Source organism: Pholis gunnellus, assembly GCF_910591455.1.
Source record: "Pholis gunnellus genome assembly, chromosome: 20".
Classification (NCBI taxonomy): Eukaryota; Metazoa; Chordata; class Actinopteri; order Perciformes; family Pholidae; genus Pholis; species Pholis gunnellus.
In genome coordinates this window covers 20,743,990-20,760,284 of record NC_136547.1, presented here as the reverse complement: position 1 = coordinate 20,760,284, position 16,295 = coordinate 20,743,990, and the positions used below count along the sequence as shown (strand labels likewise).

The following is a 16,295-nucleotide window of genomic DNA, read 5'->3' as shown; positions in this document are numbered from 1 at the left end:
AAGAGGAAACATTGGTGCTGCTGCTCCACATGAACAACAATCTGCATCCACGTCCATAAACGGAGCGTAGTTGATCCTCAGATTAATCACACAGTTTAACATCATAGCGAGGAATAAAGTTTAACTGACGATATTCAGCAGAACTTGTGTTTCTAGTCTCTGATCTCTGATCATGTTTCATTATAAACAACCAATCAGTGTTTAAAGCAACAGGAGGATAGCTAGTAACGTTAGCAGCACCGCTAACGGCTAACCAACGGAGGTTCACTTCAGTGACATCATGATGCCTTCAGGCTCTGCTCAGTGAACACGAGTACTGGCTGAAGCTACATTATAACGTTATCATGATGTGTTCACATGTCATCTGTAAAATGTAGTTTTGGTGATAAACTTGAATAAATCCAGTAGTTTGAAGGAGATGTTTTCACATGAATATAAAATAGATATTAGAGATGAATTATGATGTTTAATTTCATAACACGAACTCTAAAGCACATTATAATAATAATACAATTATAAAACAAATACAATAATAATTCATAATTAAACTGCAAATGCCAAGATGTTCTTTTTTCAAAGAGTTTTGTGATCCGATTTGAATAAATTCAGTATTTCCTGGAAAGCTGATATTTCCATTTTAAAAGGTATTACCTCCTTTACATCCACAGTCTTTGCCTCCAGCTGAGCATTGATCTGTTTCTCACAGCGTCACAGTGATCCAGTTGTCAGGTTGTGTATCATATCACAACCCGTTTGTTCTGTTCTAAAAATAATAAAACCTCAATCAAATCCACATTGACATGTTGATCCAGACTCGGACCATAACGGAGGTTCACTCCATACGTAAACCAGAGAACACAGACAGAAACAGAGTGAGAGACGTTAGGCACAAGGTGAACAATAGAGGAGACGCTGTCCATACAAAGTCTAATACAACATTTCCAACCATACTGCGTTTCCTTCAGACATATTTTACACTTTTCACGTTAAACGCTACACGGTCAATGTTTTCTTCGGTTGAGACAACAAAACTACTTAGTTAGGTTGAGACAACATAACTACTTAGTTAGGTTGAGACAACATAACTACTTAGGTTGAGACAACAACACTACTTAGTTAGGTTGAGACAACATAACTACTTAGTTAGGTTGAGACAACATAACTACTTAGTTAGGTTTAGACAACTAAACTAGTTAGTTAAAATACCTACAAAAGTGGTGTTACTTAAATACAGAAGTGACGTCACAAATAAATTTACTTTTCATTTTCACTTCTATACAACCAGAGGAGTCGCCCCCTGATGGACATTAGAGAGAATGCAGCTTTAACACATCTTCAGAATCAGAGGTTGTCTCCTGGTAGAAACCAGCGTGAAACAGAAACAGGAAATGACTCTCGGAGCACCGATGAACATCCAGAGGAACATCGATGGAGGATTCAGGGGATTTGTGGGGAGACGCATGGCATTCGAGGACGACGGTGTGTGTATGTGAGAACACTCACACACACACATGCCAGCAGCTCTCCTGGGTGTGTCATCTAAGGACAGCCCCCCCCCCCCCCCCCCCCCACCCCACCGCTGTATAGGCTTCAGACCGAACACACACACACACACACGTGCACATGCACACGTGTGGCTCAGTCTCTGCAGTGCCCGTCTCCTCATGTGAACTTGTTCTCTTCTGCCGCATTACACACACACACACACACACACACACACACACACACACACACACACACACACACACACAGTGTAAAGCCCATCTCAATCGAACTCAATCTCCCATGGCTGAGGCATTAGTCACCGGGGAATAAAGTGCACATGATCTCTCACACACACACACACACACACACACACACACACACACACACACACACACACACCTTCTGTAAGAAGAAATAGAAACGTGTGAATATCAGTATAATATATATAAATACAAATAGCTCTTCGCCACCATTAAAGCACCACAGAAGAAGAGGCGAGGTGACTAAATGTGTTTAAATGCATTAAAGGTCACATCTTTAACGCTTCACTCAGCTTCGTGGAGGAGTTTTCACTTTTCATATGCAAATTAATAATGTGACTAAAAATAGAAACAGAGAGAGAAATCTCATCTTTTCTTTTTGTTTGAACCAATTAAAGCTGTTGGACACCAGATTGTGTGTGTGTGTGAGTGTGTGTGTGTGTGTGTGTGTGTGTGTGTGTGTGTGTGTGTGTGTGAGTGTGTAATACAACATGGAGTTCAGATGAGGTGAGGGGCTTAATGTGTGTGTGTTACAATACATACTGAGGGGAGAGTAATGTGTGTGTGTGTGTGTGTGTGTGTGTGTGTGTTAATCCATCAAAGCAGTGTGAGAAAGAAATCTCTTTGAGCTTTCTGCTCACACACACTCACACACACACACACACACACACACACACACACACACACACACACACACGCGGTGTGAACAGTATCATAATAGACATAGACTGTGTATGAGAAGTGGACGTCATGACGTCATCCATTGGTTTGTGACCCCCCCCGTCATGATTATTATGGTATGCTGTGTTTGTATATTATCAGAGGAGCATCAGAATTCATCTCTGTGCTGATGAACAAAACAAACACGGATCAACAGAACACAATCAGAAGATGCTTCTCTCTAATCTGTTAGCCGAGGCCTCGGAAATAAAATTACAACCACGTTGGAACTTGTCATTAGACGGAAGGAGCTGAGACAGATTTAATTTAATTCATGTTTCCTGATTGTGAAGCAGCTCCTGTGTTCAGCCGTGTGGGTGGAATCAGTGCGTCTGCAGTTTGATCAGATATCTGCCGTTTGTCACATTTTAGTGAAGAAGTCCTCCAGTGTTTCTGATGTAAGATTATTGAACATTTAACTTAAAAACACTTAGTTTGCTTCATGTTTTTTAATGAGAATACTAAAACACACGTTGCACACCTTTACAACAATAACCACGCGTAGCGTCACGACGTTAACCACGCATTAAGACGCTAACCACGCGTAAACTTCATCTGTCGTTGTGTTTGTCTTTTATTTTAAGTACTATGAAAGAAGAGTTGTGTGTTTTTGATTTCCAGTGCAAAACATCTTTTTAATATTCCTGAACGTGCACGACCATCAATCAATTAATCACTGATACAATTCAGATAAAGAAGTTAACAAACGGTTTAGATTATTAACTAAACTTATATTAAAATCATATTCAGTATTTTAATGTTCTTGTCCTACGACGGCCATTAAAGGTCACATGCTTCTTCAACGGAGCTGATTGGTGGTCGTGGCTCAGGGGCGGGTCTCCTGCAGGACTCTCTCCTCCAATCGGGCGTAGCGCTTCAGCATCTGGTCGTACACCTGGAACACACACACACACACACACACAAATCAGTGTGTTACTGTTTTTATATTTAATATGCTGCTGTACAGAGAGAATATTTATTCTCATCATTACTGCACCTTCAGAGAGAGTGTGTGTGTGTGTGGATGAGCTCATTATTTATTCATGAGCTGTGCTGTTTAATTATGACGAACATGAGAGAAAATCACTTCAGTAAACATACGACTACGTTAGAATAACATGGAACCCTGGTCTCTGTGTGTGTGTGTGTGTGTGTGTGTGTGTGTGTGTGTGTGTGTCTCTGTGTATGTGTGTGTGTGAGTGTGTCTCTATGTCTGTGTGTGTGTGTGTGTGTGTGCGTGTGTGTGTCTCTGTGTGTGAGTGTGTCTCTGTGTGTGTGTGTGTGTGTGTGTGTGTGTGTCTCTGTGTATGTGTGTGTGTGAGTGTGTCTCTATGTCTGTGTGTGTGTGTGTGTGTGTGTGTGTGTGCGTGTGTGTGTCTCTGTGTATGTGTGTGTGTGAGTGTGTCTCTGTGTGTGTGTGTGTGTGTGTGTGTGTGTGTGTGTGTGTGTGTGTGTGTGTGTACCTGCTGGGCTGCAGGATGAGGTGTAGCCACCAGTTGAGCTTCTGGAGCTTTCTTCACCACATCAAAGAAGGACGCGACAGATTCTGACATCACACCTGAAAACACACATCGACCAATCAGAGGAGGAGGTTTCTGCATCGTTGACCAATCAACCAATAGGTGAGTTACAGAGTCAATTAGATTATAAATCCCCAGTGAGGAAACTCATTTATTACCAAATCAACTCATAGAGACAATAAACAATAAACACAATACAACAAACAATAAACACAATACAACACACAATAACCACAATACAACAAATAAATACAGAAAAACAGAAAGATGCTAAAGTGTTCATTAAAAACTCAAACTCCTTCTGATTGGTTCAGTAGACCACTGAGTCATCACCGTTCAGCAGTGTGAGGGTCCTCCTACTCCGGCTCACTGTCACACCGTCATGGTTTACGGGGACACTTGAACAGAACTAAGCTGTCGTTCGCTATCACTACTGTGACAAGTCCAGATCAATATTCAAAGTAAACCTGACGTGTCACGTGACGAGTCATGTCCTCACCTCTGGGGAATTAAATGCCAGGTTCGCTGCACAAAGTGTGTGAATATATTCATGAGTGGGTGCAGTACCTCAAAATAGAAGCAGGGGCGCTGTGCTGATACACAGATCATACACAGATTCCAGTAAATGTGACCTAAAGGGACTTTTGGAGATTTTTTGTACTTAAGCTTTCTACACCCATAGAAACACACTACACTGTTAGAATTAAATCACAAATACCAACACACACACACACACACACACACACACACACACACACACACACACACACACACACACACACACACACACACACACACACACACACACAAGGTCAGGACAAAGCTGAGCTCAGCAAAAACACACACTGAGGTCAGCTGCTCTGAGGACTCTGTGTCATGACCTCGCCTCACCTCTTTTCCCATGATGCCTTGTGTGTAATATGCTACCAAAGGGGGGGGGGGGGGGGGGGGGTTGACCTGCAAAGTCAAATCTTTTTCAGCTCGACCTCCTCACACAACAGAGGACGAACACACACACACACACACACACACACACACACACACACACACACACACACACACACACACACACACACACACACACACACACACACACACACACACACACACACACACACACACACACACACACACACACACACACACACACACACACACACACACACACACAGAGTTGTGGTCGTACTACAGTTCTGTCAACAAACAGTGACTCTGACGATGTGTGTGTGTGTGTGTGTGTGTGTGTGTGTGTGTGTGTGTGTGTGTGTGTGTGTGTGTGTGTGTACATGTTTCCCACTGGACCGTTATAACCGGAGGACAAGATGAGATTAACTTTATTGATCCTGTGCAGCACAACAACACAAAGTCAGCAGAGTCACGACTAAATATATATAAAGATTTAAATACACAGAACAGTACTCTTATATTGTACTACTAAATGGTAATATTAGATGATACAGTAAAAAGTACAAGATTTAAAAAAAGTATATGAACGTACTGGTAACAGATACTTATACTAGTATTACAAGTATAAGTATCTGTTACCGTGTAGGGCTCTGTAGGCAGTATTAGTAGTAGTATTAACAGCAGTACTAGTAGTATTAGTACATGGTACCGTGTAGGGCTCTGTAGGCTGTATTAGTAGTAGTATTAACAGCAGTACTAGTAGTATTAGTAGTATTAGTACATGGTACCGTGTAGGGCTCTGTAGGCTGTATTAGTAGTAGTATTAATAGCAGTACTAGTAGTACTAGTAGTATTAGTACATGGTACCGTGTAGGGCTCTGTAGGCTGTATTAGTAGTAGTATTAATAGCAGTACTAGTAGTACTAGTAGTATTAGTACATGGTACCGTGTAGGGCTCTGTAGGCTGTATTAGTAGTAGTATTAACAGCAGTACTAGTAGTACTAGTAGTATTAGTACATGGTACCGTGTAGAGCTCTGTAGGCTGTATTAGTAGTAGTATTAACAGCAGTACTAGCAGTATTAGTAGTATTAGTACATGGTACCGTGTAGAGCTCTGTAGGCTGTATTAGTAGTAGTATTAACAGCAGTACTAGTAGTACTAGTAGTATTAGTACATGGTACCGTGTAGAGCTCTGTAGGCTGTATTAGTAGTAGTATTAACAGCAGTACTAGTAGTACTAGTAGTATTAGTACATGGTACCGTGTAGAGCTCTGTAGGCTGTATTAGTAGTAGTATTAACAGCAGTACTAGTAGTATTAGTAGTATTAGTACATGGTACCGTGTAGGGCTCTGTAGGCTGTATTAGTAGTAGTATTAACAGCAGTACTAGTAGTACTAGTAGTATTAGTACATGGTACCGTGTAGAGCTCTGTAGGCTGTATTAGTAGTAGTATTAGTAGTATTAGTAGTATTAGTACATGGTACCGTGTAGGGCTCTGTAGGCTGTATTAGTAGTAGTATTAGTAGTATTAGTAGTATTAGTACATGGTACCGTGTAGAGCTCTGTAGGCTGAGCCCAGAGAGGCGGAGTTCAACAGGTCGATGGTGTAAACCGGAGCGTTGAACACATCACATAAAACCTGAGAGACAGAAAACACAGCGATGTGATTGGACGTCGTCTCCTCTCTCACTTCCTGTATGATCATAACATGAATTAAAGAATTTAAATGATGTGTCACAGATACTCATTTCATGTTGATTAATTAAAATATTAAATGTTTGATGACTGAATATTCTTTAAAGCTTTAAAATCACTTATTTAAAGACATTTATTATTCTGACTCACTGACTTCACCTGGATTATTAATATACAACATATCATCCAGTCATCATCATCATCATCATCATCATCATCATCATCACAATAATCAGAAGGAGAACCGACCTGCAGAATGTCTGCATTGGCTGAAGCTCCTCCTGTTGCCAAAACTCTGGTTCCTGGAACTGAAAACATGAACGAAGAGTTTTCACTGTTTCATCACCGGAGACTCAAAGTTCAAGGAGAAATTATTCAATGTTTATGAAAAGACAAATAAACAGGAAGAGAAGATGAGGTTCAGAAGAAGGATGGAGGTCTCACTGATGGAGTATAAACAGGAAGAGAAGGTTCAGAAGAAGGACGGAGGTCTCACTGATGGAGTATAAACAGGAAGAGAAGGTTCAGAAGAAGGACGGAGGTCTCACTGATGGAGTATAAACAGGAAGAGAAGGTTTAGAAGAAGGATGGAGGTCTCACTGATGGAGTATAAACAGGAAGAGAAGGTTTAGAAGAAGGATGGAGGTCTCACTGATGGAGTATAAACAGGAAGAGAAGGTTCAGAAGAAGGATGGAGGTCTCACTGATAGAGTATAAACAGGAAGAGAAGGTTCAGAAGAAGGATGGAGGTCTCACTGATGGAGTATCCTAGCCGCTCAGCGTGGAGCCTCCTGGACAGAAACTGACCCTCAACCAGAGCCCGGACCTCCACCTGAGGACTCAGGGAGGACACCTGAGGGAGAGGAGACAGGAGACAAGGGATTCAGGGGGATTCGCAAGATTCAAGGTGATTCAAGGTGATTCAAGGTGATTCAAGGTGATTCCCGTAGAACATGACCGCTGAAGACGAGCTGAACATGCTCTCCACACTACGATCTCCGTCCACACGGCGTCTCAGCATCGTTTAGAGATGATCTGCGTCCAGACTAACACGCCTGAAAACGAACATCACGTGACTCTTCTCGTGCACGTGGGTGTCGATGTAAACAGGAAGTAGATTGGTCGCTTAGTTAAAAAAAAAACACGGTTGGATACACACAGGAGGAGGTCACGCATGCCTTCACAATAAGAGCTCTGGCACACAAGGCACTTCAGAGGACTTTTATTCTGACACATCCAGGATGTATTTTGCCCTCAACAGGTGTTGCCGTGATCATTTCCTCTGTTGGAAAGAAAAGTTTTTGGGAAATAATGTGTTTTATTTTGAAACTTCACCTCGGTTTCTCGCTGTTGGTCTCCGCTCGCTTGCAGCAGGTTTTTACGCACAGTTTTTATGAGCGTCGGGACTTTGTGCGCTCTGTGGTCCCTCTGCGCTGCTACGAATCCGTGTTTTACTGCAGCGGGGAGTCAAACGTTGTCCTGCTCAGCGAACGCTGGCGTCATCGTTTCTAATCGTGTCCGGTTTCAGTCGTCCACACGAAAACACAAACCCCGGAGCTTTCAAACGTATCCGACCTTGTGAGCGTTTTCAAACTCCTCCGTTTACGGTGCTCTAAAACTCGGGCGTGGTGCGGACGCTCAGCGTGAAGCGGCGAGGACGCTCAGTGGCCTCCGCCGTGACCTGAACCAAACGGTCTGAATGCGTCTCACTCACCTTGTTGTCGTCGGTGTCAAAGAGGTGAACTCCGACCGCAGGAGGTGTGATCTCCATACTGTCAAAATAAAAGCCTGGAAACACACCAAACAACCGGTCAAGAGGGAGGACAACAAAGAAGACAAGAAGAAGAAAGAAAGGAACAAACGGGAAAAGAAGGAAGCAAGCAAGTAGGAAAAAGTAAGAAAAGAGAAGGAATGAGGAAGGTAGTAAGGGAAGGAAGGACGAAATAAGCACAGCAGGAAAAGAAAGAAGGAAAAAGGAACTAGAGAAGGAAAGGTAAGGTAGTAAGGGAGGAAGAAAGGATACACATGTAGGCAGCGAAGGAGTTAATGGGAAAAGGAAGGAGACAAGGAAGGAAGTGAAGTTAGGGGAAAGGAGGTGAGACACAAGGAATGAAGGAAGCTTCACCGATGTGTCCGTTGTTGCCCAGCGGCGTGTCTCTCAGGGCACCGGAAAAGAGTTCCCATGATCCTCCAGCGCTCTCGTTCCTGATTCGTTCCCTCGTCAGAGACCCGTTCTTAAAGCTGCACACACACACACACACACACACACACACACACACACACACACACACACACACACACACACACACACACACACACACACACACACACACACACACACACACACAATACTTGTGTAGTATCAGCTGGTTAGTTGAAATGTGGACAGAGCCAGGCTAGCTGTTTCCCTCCGTTTCCAGTCTTTATGCTAAGCTAAGCCAAGCTAAGTGGTGACGTACCACAGCAGAGCCATGAAGGCCCGCCAGTCCAGCGGGTTGCAGAAGACGTGACCCTCCAGCGCCGGGCGAGGCTGCTGGATCCACAAGAACACCGTGTCACTGGTCCCCAGGCTGACCTGGACACACACACACACACACACACACACACACAGTGTAACACACACACAGTGTAACACACACTGACCACACAGCTAAAAGACGGACTGGTCTCACGTGGACTTACAGCGACGTCGCCCTGCTGGAGCCTCATTCCTGCCAGAGACGCTGAGGAGAGAAAACTCACTTTAATGATAATAATGTTTCACATCTCTGATCTACGAGCGTAAAAGAACAACTCAGCGTTTCATTCCATCAAATATTTAAAAGAAGGAGAAAACGGGAAGTAGATAATGTTTGAAGAGGAAATTTCCATTTGACATTTTCTCTTCAAACACACACACACACACACACACACACACACACACACACACACACTCTACAGGACTAGCTGTGGCTGCAGGAGGCGATCAGAGCCGTTTTCTCTCCTTCAGTCGCTCAATAAATCCGTGAAACACTTGATCTCAGTTTAAAACATGTTGCTGAGTTCAGTGTGACGGTTTCTCTCTTCAAGATGATGTCGCATCACAACAGCACCACCTTGTGTTCAGACAACAGAACTGCATGAATGAGTGGATTTCACAATGAAGACATAAAATATAAAATATAAAATGTAAGGAAGGTTAAAGGTCACGTGTTTAGGAAACATATGAAACCCATGATACGTATGAAACATATGAAACCCATGATACGTATGAAACATATGAAACCCATGATACATATTAAACATATGAAACAGATGAAACCCATGATACGTATGAAACATATTAAACATATGAAACCCATGATACATATGAAACATATGAAACCCATGATACATATGAAACCCATGATACATATTAAACATATGAAACCCATGATACGTATGAAACCCATGATACATATTAAACATATGAAACCCATGATACGTATGAAACCCATGATACATATTAAACATATGAAACCCATGATACATATTAAACATATGAAACCCATGATACATATGAAACCCATGATACGTATGAAACCCATGATACGTATGAAACATATGAAACATATGAAACCCATGATACATATGAAACCCATGATACATATTAAACATATGAAACCCATGATACATATTAAACATATGAAACCCATGATACATATGAAACCCATGATACGTATGAAACCCATGATACGTATGAAACATATGAAACATATGAAACCCATGATACATATGAAACATATGAAACCCATGATACATATGAAACCCATGATACATATTAAACATATGAAACCCATGATACATATGAAACATATGAAACCCATGATACATATGAAACCCATGATACGTATGAAACATATGAAACATATGAAACCCATGATACATATGAAACATATGAAACACCAGATACATATGAAACATATGAAACACCAGATACATATGAAACATATGAAACACCAGATACATATTAAACATATGAAACCCATGATATGGTGACGTTCCTGCTGCAGCGAGCCGGAGCTCTCAGGTCAGGTCTTACCCGGGTTGTCTCCAGTGAAGGCCACCACACTGCAGCTCTCAGAGAAACCATATCGCTGCACAAAGTAGGAGGAGACGGGACCCTGCAGGGACGGGACGGAGCACTACAGTCAGAGCTCAGCCAACACACACCAGACCAGTACAGACCAGCACAGACCAGCACAGACCAGTACAGACCAGTACAGACGTGGAGGGCACCGGAGCTCCCAGCAGTCGGTCCAGATGAGGAGCGGTGGCGTCCAGGCAGATGTCAGACCAGGTTCTGGTCCTGATGTCCAACAGATTCATCCCCGAACCTGAAGTCAGCGAATGAGCCGGTGAACAAAAGGGATCAGGGTGTGTTCAGGAGCAGTCGTTCTTTTGGGCTCCCGACACGTTCAAGTGAAGCACATTTAGTCACAATGAGGCACCGTTCTGTTCTCGCTCAGCAGCTCAGAGGCTTTAAACCACAGCACAGTCTCTGTAGTCCTTTAGAGTCTCTCTGTAGTCCTTTAGAGTCTCTCTGTAGTCCTATAGAGTCTCTCTGTAGTCCTTTAGAGTCTCTCTGTAGTCCTTTAGAGTCTCTCTGTAGTCCTTTAGAGTCTCTCTGTAGTCCTTTAGAGTCTCTCTGTAGTCCTTTAGAGTCTCTCTGTAGTCCTATAGAGTCTCTCTGTAGTCCTTTAGTCTCTTTGAAGTCCTTTAGAGTCTCTGTAGTCCTTTAGTCTCTTTGAAGTCCTTTAGAGTCTCTCTGTAGTCCTTTAGAGTCTCTCTGTAGTCCTTTAGAGTCTCTCTGTAGTCCTTTAGAGTCTCTCTGTAGTCCTATAGAGTCTCTCTGTAGTCCTTTAGTCTCTTTGAAGTCCTTTAGAGTCTCTGTAGTCCTTTAGAGTCTCTGTAGTCCTTTAGTCTCTGAAGTCCTATAGAGTCTCTCTGTAGTCCTTTAGAGTCTCTCTGAAGTCCTATAGAGTCTCTCTGTAGTCCTATAGAGTCTCTCTGTAGTCCTTTAGAGTCTCTCTGAAGTCCTTTAGAGTCTCTCTGAAGTCCTTTAGAGTCTCTCTGAAGTCCTTTAGTCTCTCTGTAGTCCTTTAGAGTCTCTCTGTAGTTGTTTAATGTCTCTCTGACATCATCAATAGTTTAGTTTTCACTTCTACTCTGCTGACTCATCGTTGTGTACGTTTAAAGTAACGATCAATAAATTGATAATCGATCAACGAGCACTGATTCTGTACCGTCACTGTAGTCGATGGAGGCGTAACCACCGAGGAAGAGAGAGGCTGCGAAGCTGCTGACCAATGAGATCCTCTGAAAACACACACACACACACACACACACACACACACACACACACACACACACACACACACACACACACACACACACACACACACACACATCAGTTGTATGGATTCATTCATTCACACAGTAACAGAGTCTGCTCACTGACCTCTGTGTTCTTGAACTCTTCCGGTCGAGTTTGTCTCAGTTTGGAGATCTGGTTTCCTGTGAAACGCTGCAGACAGACACCCATTAGATCAGACAGACAGGTGAGCAGACAGACAGACAGACAGACAGGTGAACAGACAGACCTCGTATGCTCTGGACCCTGTGATCTCTGCCAGTCTCACTGCTCCTCCTGCTGCTGTCTGCAGCTCCTCACACTGCTGTCTGCTGCTGGAGTCCATCCACACAGGAGAGTGAGACACGGAGAAGCTGTCCTGTTAGAGAGTCAGCATCAGCTCACATCCCATAATACCACACACACACATGTACCTGTGGACCCACACACCTGCAGCAGCTGGTGCAGGTTCTGGTCCGGGTCCAGGTCCTTCAGGGTCTCAGACGCCCCTGTTCTCCAGAACACGCTGCCATGTTGCTGAGAGACATTTAAAGAGGTTCTGTTATAAAAACCAGACTCCGCCCACTTTCCTTCAGACTTAAGAGGATCAGTGAATGAACAGGTGGAGTTATGACATGAAGCCTGAAGCATGAAGCATGTTACATGAAGCATGAAGCCTGAAGCATGAAGCATATTACATGAAGCATGAAGCATGAAGCATTTTACATGAAGCATGAAGCATATTACATGAAGCCTGAAACATGAAGCATGAAGCATGAAGCATGTTACATATTACATGAAGCATGAAGCCTGAAGCATGAAGCATGAAGCATGAAGCATGTTACATGAAGCATGAAGCATGTTACATGAAGCATGAAGCATGTTACATATTACATGAAGCATGAAGCCTGAAGCATGAAGCATGAAGCATGAAGCATGAAGCATGTTACATGAAGCATGAAGCATGTTACATGAAGCATGAAGCCTGAAGCATGAAGCATGAAGCATGAAGCATGAAGCATGTTACATGAAGCATGAAGCATGTTACATGAAGCATGAAGCCTGAAGCATGAAGCATGAAGCATGAAGCATGTTACATGAAGCATGAAGCATGAAGCATTTTACATGAAGCATGAAGCATGTTACATGAAGCATGAAGCATATTACATATTACATGAAGCATGAAGCCTGAAGCATGAAGCATGAAGCATGAAGCATGTTACATGAAGCATGAAGCATGTTACATGAAGCATGAAGCATATTACATGAAGCATGAAGCCTGAAGCATGAAGCATGAAGCATGTTACATGAAGCATGAAGCATGAAGCATTTTACATGAAGCATGAAGCATGTTACATGAAGCATGAAGCATGAAGCATGTTACATATTACATGAAGCATGAAGCCTGAAGCATGAAGCATGAAGCATGAAGCATGTTACATGAAGCATGAAGCATGTTACATGAAGCATGAAGCATGAAGCATTTTACATGAAGCATGAAGCATATTACATGAAGCATGAAGCATGAAGCATGTTACATGAAGCATGAAGCATGTTACATGAAGCATGAAGCATGAAGCATGAAGCATGAAGCATGAAGCATGAAGCATGTTACATGAAGCATGAAGCATGTTACATGAAGCATGTTACATGAAGCATGTTACATGAAGCATGAAGCATGTTACATGAAGCATGAAGCATGAAGCATTTTACATGAAGCATGAAGCATGTTACATGAAGCATGAAGCATGTTACATATTACATGAAGCATGAAGCCTGAAGCATGAAGCATGAAGCATGAAGCATGTTACATGAAGCATGAAGCATGTTACATGAAGCATGAAGCCTGAAGCCTGAAACATGAAGCATGAAGCATGAAGCCTGAAGCCTGAAGCATGAAGCCGGAAGCATGAAACATGAAGCATGAAGCATGAAGCATGTTACATGAAGCATGAAGCCTGAAGCCTGAAGCCTGAAACATGAAGCATGAAGCCTGAAGCCTGAAGCATGAAGCCGGAAACATGAAACATGAAGCATGAAGCATGAAGCATGTTACATGAAGCATGAAGCCTGAAGCATGAAGCCTGAAGCCTGAAGTATGAAGCCGGAAGCATGAAGCATGAAGCATGTTAACTGAAGCCTGATGCATGAAGCATGAAGCCTGAAGCCTGAAGCATGAAGCATGAAGCACGTTACATGAAGCCTGAAGCATGAAGCATGGACACCTCTGTGCACATTGTTTGGAGGACTCTTGGTCTGGGTCTACGCTGCAGTAGGTTTGGTGTGTCTCTCACCTGGCCGCTGCCTGACAGCGCTCTGACACGGGAGAAGGCAAGCCCCGCCCCCTTCATCTTGTCCAATAGCAGGTCCAGAGCCTGTTGACAGACAGACGCAGAGACACGTGACAACCAATCACAGAGCAGCACAGGGACCAACCAAAACAGTCATTGGTCACAGTGTGTGTGTGTGTGAGACTCACCTTCACCCACATCAGTACAGGTGAGGTGACCGTCAGTCTGTCCGCATGAAGATGAACTCCTCCCTGAGTCCTGGAGTTTCAAAATAAAAGACTTCACTAAATTAAATCACATAGATACACAGTGATACTTTAACAAGCTTCAGAATGTGTCCGAAATATAAAAAAATACTACTACTACTACTACTACTACTAGTAGTACACAGAGGAGATGTTTGTTACCTGAACTCAGGAAGCTCGGAGTCAAACAGCACATTATTCTGGTGAACGACGTTCAGGTTCTCATCGATGGCCACCACCTTCAGCTAGTACCAGAGGTACAAATACACAAGTATTACCACCTTCAGCTAGTACCAGAGGTACAAATACACAAGTATTACCACCTTCAGCTAGTACCAGAGGTACAAATACACAAGTATTACCACCTTCAGCTAGTACCAGAGGTACAAGTACACAAGTATTACCACCTTCAGCTAGTACCAGAGGTACAAGTACACAAGTATTACCACCTTCAGCTGGTACCAGAGGTACAAGTACACAAGTATTACCACCTTCAGCTAGTACCAGAGGTACAAGTACACAAGTATTACCACCTTCAGCTAGTACCAGAGGTACAAGTACACAAGTATTACCACCTTCAGCTAGTACCAGAGGTACAAGTACACAAGTATTACCACCTTCAGCTAGTACCAGAGGTACAAGTACACAAGTATTACCACCTTCAGCTAGTACCAGAGGTACAAGTACACAAGTATTACCACCTTCAGCTAGTACCAGAGGTACAAGTACACAAGTATTACCACCTTCAGCTAGTACCAGAGGTACAAGTACACAAGTATTACCACCTTCAGCTAGTACCAGAGGTACAAGTACACAAGTATTACCACCTTCAGCTAGTACCAGAGGTACAAGTACACAAGTATTACCACCTTCAGCTAGTACCAGAGGTACAAGTACACAAGTATTACCACCTTCAGCTAGTACCAGAGGTACAAGTACACAAGTATTACCACCTTCAGCTAGTACCAGAGGTACAAGTACACAAGTATTACCACCTTCAGCTAGTACCAGAGGTACAAGTACACAAGTATTACCACCTTCAGCTATTATCAGCTTCATGTAGTATCAGAAGTAAAAGTACACAAGTATATCAGCTTCATGTATAAAGTATCAGCAGCAAAAGTACACTCAGTACACAGCATTCACAGTATACTTTTATATATTATAAATCTAGTCCTAATGATGCATTCATGTGTCGTAGGATTCTACAGCTCTCACATGTAGAAGTAGTACAGAATGTAAACACACAGTAAAGTACCTCACACAGTACACAAGTACAGAAGTAACTACTTTCACACACTCAGTAAAATACACAAGTACTAAATGAAGGACTGTGTAGAAGTACACGGAGTAAACAGGCTGCACGTGGTAAGTTTACCTGCTGGGTGCTGAAGTCAAAGCCCAGAAACAGAGGAGACTCACGAGCGGCGGCCATCATGCTACACGCGCACACAGAGTGAGGAGCAGGGGTTCATTATTTAAAGAGACAGTAACACTCTGACTCTAGTTAGTATTAACACAGGAGTGAATGATTTACATGTAGAAGTATTCTGAGTCTTCAGGGCCTTTACTGCAGTAAAAGTACTAATACCACAGTGTAAAAGTACTCAAGAAAAAGTACAAAAGTATTATCATCAACCCCAATTTAACACGTGTATTGTGTGTACTTTTACTTTTGAATATACATGAAGCTGATAATACTTGTGTATCTGGTTTTTCTCTTCCATTATAGTACTTTTAATAGTATTTATTTAAAAACATTTTAATTATTATGTACTGTGTGTATTCATTGATTCACT

The 16,295-nt window shown here is 42.7% G+C and overlaps 1 protein-coding gene across 3 annotated transcripts in view; it reads right to left on the bottom strand.

Moving 5' to 3' along the window:
- Positions 1-2,899: 2,899 nt before the first annotated feature.
- The window catches only part of xylb (xylulokinase homolog (H. influenzae)), a gene marked incomplete at its 5' end in the record, with an annotated part of 13,917 nt that continues 521 nt past the window's right edge, over positions 2,900-16,295 (bottom strand). The window contains 19 exons of one of the 3 annotated variants that reach the window (XM_079181876.1): positions 2,900-3,360; positions 3,929-4,023; positions 6,446-6,533; positions 6,839-6,897; positions 7,346-7,442; positions 8,304-8,377; positions 8,715-8,830; positions 9,049-9,164; positions 9,272-9,312; positions 10,650-10,731; positions 10,826-10,944; positions 11,854-11,926; positions 12,069-12,134; positions 12,211-12,339; positions 12,411-12,497; positions 14,255-14,335; positions 14,440-14,509; positions 14,659-14,741; positions 15,875-15,935. In XM_079181876.1, coding sequence (XP_079038002.1) covers positions 3,292-3,360; positions 3,929-4,023; positions 6,446-6,533; positions 6,839-6,897; positions 7,346-7,442; positions 8,304-8,377; positions 8,715-8,830; positions 9,049-9,164; positions 9,272-9,312; positions 10,650-10,731; positions 10,826-10,944; positions 11,854-11,926; positions 12,069-12,134; positions 12,211-12,339; positions 12,411-12,497; positions 14,255-14,335; positions 14,440-14,509; positions 14,659-14,741; positions 15,875-15,934 — 1,605 coding nt within the window. In that variant the 3' untranslated portion in view covers positions 2,900-3,291. Of the gene's footprint in view, positions 3,361-3,928; positions 4,024-6,445; positions 6,534-6,838; positions 6,898-7,345; positions 7,443-8,303; positions 8,378-8,714; positions 8,831-9,048; positions 9,165-9,271; positions 9,313-10,649; positions 10,732-10,825; positions 10,945-11,853; positions 11,927-12,068; positions 12,135-12,210; positions 12,340-12,410; positions 12,498-14,254; positions 14,336-14,439; positions 14,510-14,658; positions 14,742-15,874; positions 15,936-16,295 lie in introns of those variants that run through there. The other 2 variants (XM_079181877.1, XM_079181878.1) reach the window with 2 other exon arrangements.